Raw genomic sequence first — 12,363 nt, forward strand, 5'->3', positions numbered from 1 at the left:
TTTACTTTTTTTATGCATTAAAAATTAAAAAAATATTGTTTTAAACAATTCGTAAATTTGAAAGTGTAAAACTTTTTAAAAAATTTTAACAAAAGTTTACTAAAGAAGAAAAAAAAAATAAACAAATAAACAAACTTCAAATACCCATTTAATTAAAAAAGCAATATTTTAGAAGAATAATCCAGAAAGATCCAGAGACATTTGTGATAAATTTGATGGTGATTAATGGAACCATTACATTTTTGGGTTGGAATTTTGCAAAGGAGGACCATACAAACAAATATTTTGAACTAAAGTCCAAGTTAGGTCCAACTGGCAAAAAACAAGGTCCCAGGTAGCATCATAGCTGTGTAAGGGCTGTGTAGATTTCAATACAAACCAAGTCATTAAAAGCACAGACATACAAAACGACAAGATTTTGGAACGGAACGACAAAGTTGTGAGTTAAAAGTGCCAGAGAGAGAGAGAGAGAGATGAGATGCTGCTAATTGCCTAATCGCTTCGCTGGCGCCTTTGTGTACGTGCGCACAGCTCATCCTTCCAGTTTCCCACCCACTCACCAGCCCTACCCCACGCTTGCCCATGCATGATTTTTTATTGCATAAATTAATGTTAGGTTATTACAAATTTTTTTAAATAAATTGGGGATATTATGGAGTTATTTGAGATAATATAAATAAGTGTATTTTTTGACTTTTTATGAAATATGGGTTACATTTAGATTGGATTTGAAGTGATGTGTTAGAGAGGTGATGTGACTTAAATAAGATGATGTGACTTAAATAGGATAGTAACTTTTTGACTTTTTGACTTTTTCAATACATGCCAAACTTGGCCTATATTTCTTTGAAACAACAATGATTTAGACCATTAAAAAATACACCACTAATAGCACTAATACATTGGGAATGGCAAAAAAAATAATAAAAAAATAAAAACAAGGCATAGAAAGTGGGCGGGGCCCACTGCCACATCATTAGTGCTCCCTTTAGTGATCCCCTTTTAGTGCTCCCAAGTATTTTTTTTCTTTGAAAATCAGAATCAATCAATCAAAAATAAATATTAATTTGTCTGACCTAATTTTGAAAGAATTTATTGATTTCAACAATGCTACATTCGTATAATTTTTTTTTCTTACACTCTCCTGAAATGATATGGCAAGATTGGTTAGAAAATTTTAAAAAAAGCGAAAAGTATAGGCGTGTGAGTCAATAATTTGTATTTTTCTTATCACGTCTTTAGGAGAGATTTGTATGAAAGAAATTGTATGAATGAAGTATTTTTCTAATGATTTATATTCTCAAATGAGCAATTCATCACATTATTAAATACAACTTTTTTACATAGATGAGACTAACAACGTTGATGGGTTCCACTCCATAAGAGAATGGTATTCAATTTTACGATGATATGTTGTCTTGTTCTAAAATAATTATTCTTTCACTACATATTATTTAAAAAATGTTCGGAACTCACAAATTAAACTCACAAATTCACTTATAATAATATGACAAGAAGTTGAACTTTATATAGTTGAATGTGTGATAAATAAAAAAATTAACACACATCATACAATATTATGCGTCAAATTAAGACCTTTTAAAGTGTCTCGAACATATTTTATATAAAAAGTCATCAAATGTTAACGTACCTTGAAGTGGTTTATTTTGTAAAAATCAGTTATGTATTTTTTCGTAATTATATACATACCAGTTCATGTAAAAAAATTGACATATAAAGTTATTGACATTTTTTTGGTAATTTTTTATAAAACCAAAACGCTTAGGGCTCAATTTTTAAAAATATTATGACCACATTACTCTTAACACTTTTTGTAAGAACCCTATTTTTTTTTTAATTGGGTTAAGGGGTGTTTTGAGAAAAGGTTTTTTTTTTGGCTTATTTTCATTTTTAGTGAACTTTTTTTTAAGAAAGTTTTAAAATTTTAAATTTAGTTAGACAAGACGACTGAAAATTTATAATTTTTAAAAAAAATTCAAAGAAGACAAAAATAAGCAATTTTTTTTTATTTATTTTCATCTTTAATGATTTTTTTTTGGAATTTTTGAAAAAAAAAATATACTAATAAGATCATCTTGATAAGATGGATTAGAAAAATTAAAAAAAAAATTAACATAATTTTGAAAAAAAAATACTAAAGATAAAAAAATTCAGAAAAATATGTGACCTTTTTTTTTGGTGCCAAAATGGGCCTAAGTGAGTCTAAGAGATTAGTTGATGCGATATGACTTATTACAGTGGTACTATATGACATGACATGACATGAACGGCTCAAATAAAAGCAAAAGTCAAATGCAATAATCGTTCAATTACTAAGTGCCTGTTTGGCAGAAATTATTTACAGTTTATTTCAGCTTTCAGATTAATTTAAGTTATTTTGATGTGTTTGGTTTAGCTTATAGCTTATAGCTTATAACTTTGCGGAAGTCAGAAATCAACTTATTCTTTGAGTGGGGCAGGAGATGTTTTAAGAATAAGGTGGAAATCAACTTAAGTTGAAAGTTATAAGTTATAAACTGTTTAGGCATAAGCTATAACCACTTTCCCACAGCTCTACCAACCAGGACTTAAGTTGTGTAATATGAGTAAAGAAGAACGTTTACGAGCTCTAAAAGAGCTCTACCTGTGTAGGCCACATAGTGATGGTGTTGTTTTGATTTTTTTTTTTAATTTTTTTTTTATTATTCTCTGTCATGTCATTAGAGCTCCAAAATCAGAGGATGTATCATTACTGTATGAGTAAATCTTAAGTTGAATAAGAAATAATCAATAAAAAAGTTAAATCCAATATAATTAAGAGAGTGTTTCGAATATGTATTAGTCAATTATTTTGGAAAGAAATATAATCCAAATATTTACACCCGTTTTTTTAAATGTATGGCTTCTTATTTTGGAATCATTTTCCAACATTTTTAATAGTGACATTTTTGCCAGAGTTGATTATTCTCTTTTTTGGAGTTAAATTTGATTGTGTGTCAATTTTAAGAAATAAAGTGCTCATTTTTCATTTTTCATTTTTCAATCATCCCAATCGCCCAATATTAATTATTCATTTTTTTTTAATTCCCTTCCTCAGCCCCCTTCTCTCTCTCTCTCTCCCCCCAATCCATTTTCCTCATCATCCAGGAGAATCCAGCTGTCCTCTCTCTCTCTACAAACTTTCTCTCTCTCTATATATTCTGACTCTTATATCAAATCAAATCACCATCTCTTCTCTTCCCTCTTCAACCATTCAACGAGAGAGAGATTGAGCGAGTCAAATACTCAATCGACACCGCACTGAAGGACGTAGTAGTCATGGACCCATGTCCTTTCATGCGAATCGTCATCGGAGGTTTAGCAGTGAAGCTTCCTGTGGCCTCGAAACCCACTTTCTCCGGCGTTCATCCTTCGTCATCACCATGTTTTTGCAAAATCAAGCTCAAGAACTTCCCTTCCCAAATTGCTTCGATTCCTCTAATTTCACAACACGAAGATCACGTCCCTTGTTTTCCAGCAATTTCTTTCAATCTCAACAAAACCCAATTCGACAAACTGGTTCAAAAGCCTCGGTGTTTGAAGATCGAGATCTATAAGGGTCGGAGAGGGAACACTTGTGGGTTGAGTTCTGGAAAGCTTTTGGGAACTGTTTTTGTGGCTTTGGATGTGAAATCATGTGCCGTGGAGTCTAGGACTTGTGTGGTTAAGAACGGTTGGGTTTCAATCGGAGAAGAAGCAAAAGCGTCTCAATTGCATTTGAATGTCAAGGCCGAACCCGATCCAAGATTTGTATTTGAGTTCGATGGCGAACCAGAATGTAGTCCTCAAGTGTTTCAAGTCAATGGGAATGTTAAACAACCGGTTTTCACTTGCAAGCTCAGTTTCAGAAACGAGCATAGTTTACGATCTAGGTAAGCCTTTTGTGATTCACATTTCAAACCCATATTCGAATCTGATTAATTTTCAAAATTCTAATCTGGGGTTTTATAATTTTGCTTACTTTAGATCATCGCTATTGGAGACAAGTACTTCGAACAGTTGGTTCAATAATGGACAAGATCAACCAGTGAAGGAGCGAAAAGGGTGGTCCATCACCATCCACGACCTCTCAGGATCGCCGGTCGCCGCCGCGTCAATGGTGACCCCATTTGTTCCGTCGCCGGGTTCCGACCGGGTCAGCCGATCAAACCCGGGTGCGTGGCTCATTCTCCGACCAGGAGACCACACATGGAAGCCGTGGGGCCGGCTCGAGGCGTGGCTCGAGAGCGGTAGCCGAAACAACATCGGCTACCGCTTCGAGCTCCTCCCCGACGCCGCCACATGCGACGGAGAGGCCGTGACTCTATCCAGTTCAAGTCTAAGCACCAAAAATGGCGGCAAATTTACCATAGATTGCACTGGAGCTTCACCAGCTTCAACCCCCCGAAGCAGCTGTGAGTTCGGGTCCGGGTCGGAATCCGGGTCCGGGTCATGGGCACAGTTTTTGTATCAGGGCTTCGTGATGTCGGCGACGGTGAAGGGAGGAGGAAGGTGTAGTAAGCCGGAGGTGGAGGTGGGGGTGCAGCACGTGACGTGCACGGAGGATGCGGCGGCATTCGTGGCGCTCGCCGCCGCAATGGACCTTAGCATGGATGCCTGCAAGCCCTTCTCACGGAGGCTCCGGAAGGAATTGAGAAATCCGAATCCTCTAGATTGATTTTTGTTAGTATGATTTTAAGATTATTTTTTGAATGATTGAGATTTAATTTTATAAAAATAAATAGATTTCGGAAGGAGGTGAGGCAGCTGAATCAGGAGTTTGTCGTTTGATTTGGAGGGGTTGTCGTTTTGGAGAAGTTGGGTGTTTGGTTTGGTGGATATGGATTTTTTTTTGGGTAGAATTTGTTAGCTGTTTTGCATTGCTGTGCTGTGTGTTATTGAGAATTGGACACCTGCCATTTTTTAAAAAAATATTGGAAATTGTAATTTATTTTATTTGTTATTTCTGTTTTTTTTTTTTTGTTCTGTTTTGTTTCTTTTCTGGGAAAATGTCTCGTAACTCAAATTTTGTTGCTCAAAAGTGACTCAAATGGCCAAAACGACGTCGTTTTGGCCATTTTTATGTTGTTCTGTACTCAAAACGACGTCGTTTTGGCCATTTGAATTACTTTTGGGCCACAAAATTTGAGTTACGTAGCATTGTTGTTTTTTCAGTGATGTAAATTTTAGAGATTGATCCAGTCATTTGTACATTCATTTATCCATTTTGTGATTTTATTATAAAAATTACCTTGTTTGGTTTAATTTCCAAAAAGTATATTATGGCTTCTTATATTTCATATTCTTGTATTTTTTAGTAATTTTTTTTAATAATTCAATTTAATAGGTAATATTATACAAACAAAAAAGTTATACATAATGTGGCTAGTTGTAAATATTTTGTTTTGAAACATAACACACCATTGAAAATGAGTTTATTCTAATAATAATATTGTTATATTATTCTTCTCAAGTTTTTTGTATAAATTTTATATATGAATAAATTTTATTTATTTATTATTATATAGTTAATCTAGATGCACATAAAAAATAAACTACATGGGATGAAATTTGACAAAAAAAAATCACTAAATAAAACATTTTTAGTGATTTCTTTTTTAAAAATTTCACATAATTTACTTTTTAGGTGCATTTAGATTAATGTATCTAAAAAGTAAAAAATAAAATTTATCAAAATATAAAAAAAACATGAAAACAAGGTGAGTTGTGTTTGGATATTGAAAACTTTTTTTTTTTTAAATGTTTTTTAGTTTTTTGTTTACTAAAAACTTTTTTTTTTTTTAATTATCAATAATTTTTTTAGGTACATTTTAATAAGATGCATCTAAAAAAAAACTCAAATATAAAAAAAAAAATAAAAATGATTTTTTCTGTTTTTTTTTTAATTTATTTGTTTGTTTGTTTGTTTGTTTTTATTATTGTTATTTTTTTAAGTTTGAAAACTTTATTTTTATCAGAATAGGAATCCTATGTTGATGGTTATTCTTGTAAGTTATGGTTGAATGTTTTTTTTTTTTTGATATGTTGGGTATTACCAGTTATGTTTGAATGATTTTTATGTGTAGTGTGTCTTAGGTTAGTTTGTGCCTCTACAACTCGAACAAGTCTTTCAAAATAAGTTTATTCCTTACTATCCGTAGTTTTAAGAGTTTGGTTGGCGAGGAGAATTGAACTTGAGATTTTGGATGGAGCAAACCCCAAAATCCCAAGCGTTATCTATTGAATTCATATATTTATGGTAATTAAAAAAATGAATTGTTATAAAATTATTATTGTTTTATTTTCTCTTTTTTGCCTATTTAGTTTTGGAATTAATGTCACTTTTATCTCTAAAACAATTATTGTAAATTACACTTGCTTCCATTCCCTTGAGGTTTAAAAAAAAAAACACGCAACTTTAAGAAACCAGAACTAATTGAGATGATGTAAAACAAGGTAAAGTATATGACAATATCAATTTTCATCTATATTATTAATAAATTATAAACAAAAAAAATAAGTGTTATATAAATTAAAATCTTAAAAAAGTAATATAATTATGTCAAACTTGTAAAGTTTATTCTCCAAATTAGAATTGTTTGGCCTATTGAAATCGTAGAATCATAAAATTCTTTTGGATCGGGATTCTATAATCATGCAGGTATATGTTAAGAAGGAAAAAAAAAAAAAAAAAAAAAAAAAAAAAAAAAAAAACACTAAACTAAAGTGTGTTAATGATCATATGTAAAGTTTGTTAAAGTATGTGTGAAAATAGAGTCTCAGATATCCAACTCGAGGGGGAGTAAGGCGACGCCCAATATTTGGTTCACACATGAGGGAAAAATTGTTGAAATATATATGAAGGAAGAGTCCTATATCTGATATAAAAAAGAAAAAGAAAAAAGAGTCTTAATACAAATTAGACGGGCTCATTTAAAACTTTTAAGTTAATATAAGTTCTAAAAAATATATATTAAGAATTGGCATGCAATGTGTGGACTTGGGCTGGTATTGTTGCGTGCTTGTAGGTCCCTTGATTCTCTAACAAGGTTATTCCTTAGTTTTTTCTCACAAATAAACAATCCATCAATGTTTAGAAACCCAAATTGGATTTGTCGATCGAGCCGGTCAAACCAATAACCAAACCTTGTTCCGGTCCAGAAAATCCTCTAAACCTGAAGAAGGAGCAAAACCGATATAAAATGCAAGAAATGAAAGACCCGTCGGTTGAATCGGCAAACCCGACAACCCGGACTGGGTTTTAAAAACCGGCTGGTTTTGTTGAATATATATATAGCCCTTAAAAAATCCCAAATCTTAGGGCTACATAAGGGTTTTCGGCTCCTCTCTCTCTCTCTTTTCTGGGTGTCACCGGTTTCAACCTCTTTCAGACTCTCACTTTCTTTGTCCAACAGCTACAGAATTCCTATGAACGAAGGACACAAATTCGGTGAGCATTTCAACCTCTGTTGCCGGTCTGTTTTGTTGGTACCTATTATTTTTCTCTCTCCCTTCTCTTCTTCTGTTTTATTGTTTTGTTTGAATTGAATTGGGATTTTTGAGGAGGAAATATCATTTTGCCCTCAAACTATCACGCGTTTTTCAATTTGACCCCCATACTTCAGTTAATTTCAATTTAATATTTGAACTTTCAAAAAATTGATCAATTTAACCACTGCCATCACATTCCGTCTACAATTGGACGGAATGTGATAAGTTGTTCCATTGAACTATATTCTGAAGGGAATATAAGAGTCTTTTCTCGCCATATGCAACCTTTCCCTTTTGGTGAGAGAGAATGAGGAATAGAGGGTGATACAAAGCATCATTTCGGTAGGTGAGAGAGGATGAGGAATAGAGGGTCAAGAAATCAGGGAAGATAGAGCTCAACTAAAGGAAGATGGAGCCCAAGTGACATGGAAGACATGAGATGCATCTGCTGTAGAAGACGAAAGGTGATACAAACATCATGGACTGATGCAAATCCTGGTAGGAGGTTCCTCAGTTGTCCTAGTAATGGTTGTAATCAGTTCACCTGGGTAGACCCACCTATGTGCTCACAGGCAGTGCAAATCATCCCTGGGCTGTTGAAGAAGATCAATAAGTTAGAAGCAAGATTACAAACAAGGAATTGAAGAGAAAACTGTGGATATGCTTGGCCGCCTCATGGTGCATCATTTTATCAATGTAGTTTGTAATGTAGTGTAAGAAAGAATGTAATAAGGAGGACTATTATGAATGAATGAATATAATGGGGGGAGATATTATGAATAAAATGTAATGAGTGAAGTATTTTGAATGAAAATTTCATATTTTGTGTTAAGATTGTACTCTGAAAAAAAACAGAGCATCACATAATTTGTTTGTCTCCTTAAAAAACAATTTGTGGTCACCCTTACAAAAAACAAAGCATTATCATTAAAAATAAAAAATAAAAATAAAAAAACAGTGTCACCATAAAGTCAAAAAATAAAATACAAAAAAATAATTGGTGGCCTCTTGTAATGGCACCTTCAAATGGCATTCATCCACCAAATGGTAACCAATGAATAAAACACGCAATTGACATGCATAATTGCTAAATGAAATCTTCAAAACACACAATTGGCATCACTAATAAATTGCATCCATCCAAGACTTATTGAATTGGCATGAAATCATCAAATGGCAACCAAAACGAACACAAGCTAAATTTACATACAAATCAAGAGCAGCATCCATAAAATACAGCATCATGCACAAAACCAACATTCATAAATTTGTCATTCAAGTTTTCAAAACACACAATTGTTTGTGACAACCAAAATACTACCTTTACATAATTAAGAAGTTCAGGGCAACCATTCCAAACAAAAAACCATTAAATGTACAAAAAGCCCCAATGGCAAAGTGATGTGGATGTTTCCTTCTTTTATCCAAAAAAAAAAAAACTTCAAGCTTTTGTGCAGTGGTGCTTCCTTCTTCCATGCAGTGGATTCAATCTATAGGTTCTCCCTTTTTTTGTCCAGTGGATGTTATTTTAAGGCCACTAGCATTGTACACTAGCTTGTCTCTCCACAACATTTGACCCTCCTTTGGTGTGCTGGTTGAACTCATTGGAGATGAAGTTGACTGACTTTCTTGTACCACTCTCCTTTTAACCTGCAATAAGATTGAATTATCCATAATTAAACAAAATCAAATATATGATAGTTAAGTTAGTATTTAAAAAAAAAAAAAAAGAAGAAGAAAAAGAAAGAAGAACACTTACAGCCAGGTTCTTCTATCTTCTGTGTGGCTTGACCTTAGGTCTTTCTACAGTTAATTGACTTTGAGGTTGGCTTTGTTCAGTTTGGCTCCCCTGAGGTTGGCTCCCTTCAGATTGGCTTTCTTGCATGTAGTTGAATTTGCCTTTCACCTTGCAACTTCTCCTGTTATGTCCCACCTTCCCACAATTATTACAAGTCATTTTACTGCCCTGCCTTCTTAGCTTTGTGCCTTCAGTTGGTGCCTCAATCTCTTTTCTTTTATGTTGTTTAGGCCTCTCAGCTCTCTTCTTCACATCAGGTGGCAGCACATTAGCATACTTAGTTGTTGGTCACATTTCTCTACCATTAATAGGACTTAACATGTTGTCATAGATCATCAGATAAGTCTCCGCCTTGTAGTGCTGATGAACATATTTTTCTGGTTCTTGACCCAAATAATTTGCAGCAGCCACAACATAGTAGGCACATGGAATACCTGATAGATCCTATTTCCTACAGCCACAACTCCAAGCTTGCAAATCCACCTTGTATTGCTCACTATATGGCCTTACAACCTCAAATTGCTCATTGACATTCCATCTAGGAATCCATCTAGTTGTATTCACTTTTATTTTCTCCAACAAATTATGAATCTTAGGACATATAAGACCATTGCGCCTTTGCATTGCATCTCTTCTTTTTTGAATTGTTTCCATCAACAATAACCTAATCTTCTCTAACATTGTAACCACAGGTTTACTCCTAGCTTCCAAGATGCTTGAATTGAAGCACTCACATAGATTGTTTAGGAAAATGTCACACTTTGGAAAAGTATTGAAGTGGCTCCTGCTCCAATGAATTGGTGGTCTTTCTATTAACCAAGCATATGCCTACAATCAATTTCTTTAATCTCTTCCATCACTCTGGTAAATACAGGAACAGTTGTTGCCTTAGCAGCCTTCCACAATAGATCTTTTAGCACCAACCCCTTGTGTTCACCCTTAAAATTGTTGTACAAATGCCTCACACAAAACTTGTGTGAAGCATTTGGTAACAACTCAGCCACTGCATCAATCAAACCCTTTTGTTTATCACTTATGAAGGTACAACAATGAGAGTTTACAATATTCAGATCATGTCCTAGCAGCTCTAGAAACTACAACCATGTTTTTTTCTTCTCTTTTTCAACAAATGCATAGGCAAATGGAAATATGCAATTGTTTGCATCTATCCCAACAACAGTCAAGAGAATACTACCATGTGGCCCCTTCAAATGGCATCCATCAACTCTTATCACTGGCTTGCAAGTATTCATAAAAGCTTTATTTAATAGACCCTAGCACAAGTACAACATTTTGAACTTTGACTCTGTACTGCTCCCATCATTAACCCTTGGATTATTCCCTTCATTAACCTTTGGAATTTGTTTCACCTTTATGCACACTGTTGTCTCATGATCGATGTTCCTAATCTCCTTAATGTAACTCCATAACATTGCAAATTGTTGAGCGTCAGTACCATCTACCAATGTCAACACCTTTTTTCTCACCCTTCTCACTTTTTGTAAGTCAACATTGACATTGTGCTCACTCGAAATAGTGTCTGCCAATGACTGAATTGGCCATGTAGGATTTAACCTAATTCTTTCAAAGTACCTCTTCACAATCCATTTGGAAGTCACATGTGCCACATCAAAAGACCTATTATAAGTGTGCTGATCAACAAGTATTTTGATCCTATATAACCCATCACTTTTTACATATGTAGCATAACAAACCCAAGGACAACCAACTTTGCACTCTACCCTAACCTTTTGTTTGTCACTCTTGGTAAATGTTATATGTTTGCCCCACTTAATTGCATACTCCTTCACAGCATCCCTAAACATATCATGACTCTTCAACTCCATATCAAGTTTGAATTGAGGATTGTGCATATCAGAGTCAACATTAAAAATAGGGTATTTCCTCCTATGAGAACTACCTCCTTTATCAGATGAGCTGTCAATACTTCTTAGCTCATTAGAGGAGCTTTCAAGGCTTTCTAGCTTATCAACTGCCTTAGCTATTACATTCTTACTACTTCTTACACCAGTAAACTCTACATCTTTGTCAACATTAGCCTCATACAATGCATTATCATCAGAAAATCCATAGTCATTATCCTCATATTTCTCAAACTCGTTAGATGAGGAAGAGTCTGAGGGATTAGGATCATAGTCATCACTATCTTCCTTTTCTGCTACCTGTATATTTACAAGTACTCAATTTCTCTGACTTCTTTTTGCACTTGACCCTACTTGATTAACTTGGGCACTTATAACATCATCCATTCCTACATAACCTATATAAACCTTTACTACTCTCTTTCCATCCACAAGTATCTCCAACCTCATTAACTTTAACCCACCACAATAATTAACCTTATAGTAATAGATGTTACATCCACTGCAGCCTACTCCCTTGGCCATATTATCCAACTCCACAAGTGATATTTCATCAGAATTACAAAAGTCAAAATAACTGATAAATCCACCACTATAAACCCTCTAAGGATTATAACTAACCAAACTCCCATGATGCATTTTGATTATGAAATAAGAAGATCCTTTCTCTACATTTTTTAAATGAAAAAATATGCTATTATGGACTAATTATACTAATAAATAAATACAATTAGTATTAAACTACTATTACCATAAGACAGTTCCAATTTAACAAATCCATATATGAATACATTAAGTCAAAAAATCTTTGTCGTCCGGGATTCGATCAGATCAACCAACGACCTATTTACGGAACAAGGAGTTAAGCAAGCGCCAGGAGATTGATGGAAGAACCTGGCTGAAGTTAGTGTTCAACTTCACAGGTAGGCTGGTTGGAAGGATTGCTTTCTGCCGTTTGTCTTTTCCATCTCTCTCTTCTCTTAGCAAGGTAGGCTCAAGTCACGCTTTTGGCTTGCTACAAGCTGGGTTGTATTCTTGGTAAATTGATTTTTAAAAAGCATTACAAAAAAAAATTAGTTTCTTTTAAGGACTGATTGAACTAATACACTAATCAAGTATTACACTATTAAAGTAAAACAATTCTGATTAAACAAATCCTTTTCAAAGACAAAC

The 12,363-nt window shown here is 33.9% G+C and overlaps 1 protein-coding gene across 1 annotated transcript; it reads left to right on the plus strand.

The window, feature by feature from the left end:
* The first annotated feature begins 3,045 nt into the window (after positions 1–3,045).
* LOC114302290 (uncharacterized) lies at positions 3,046–4,969 on the plus strand. Its single transcript, XM_028247297.2, has 2 exons — positions 3,046–3,911; positions 4,006–4,969. Exons 1-2 carry the CDS (start codon positions 3,319–3,321, stop codon positions 4,694–4,696), a joined length of 1,284 nt encoding a protein of 427 aa, XP_028103098.1. The 5' UTR covers positions 3,046–3,318; the 3' UTR covers positions 4,697–4,969.
* Positions 4,970–12,363: the final 7,394 nt, after the last annotated feature.

This window comes from Camellia sinensis, chromosome 2 (genome assembly GCF_055761805.1).
Source record: "Camellia sinensis isolate YWXY chromosome 2, ASM5576180v1, whole genome shotgun sequence".
NCBI lineage: Eukaryota > Viridiplantae > Streptophyta > Magnoliopsida > Ericales > Theaceae > Camellia > Camellia sinensis.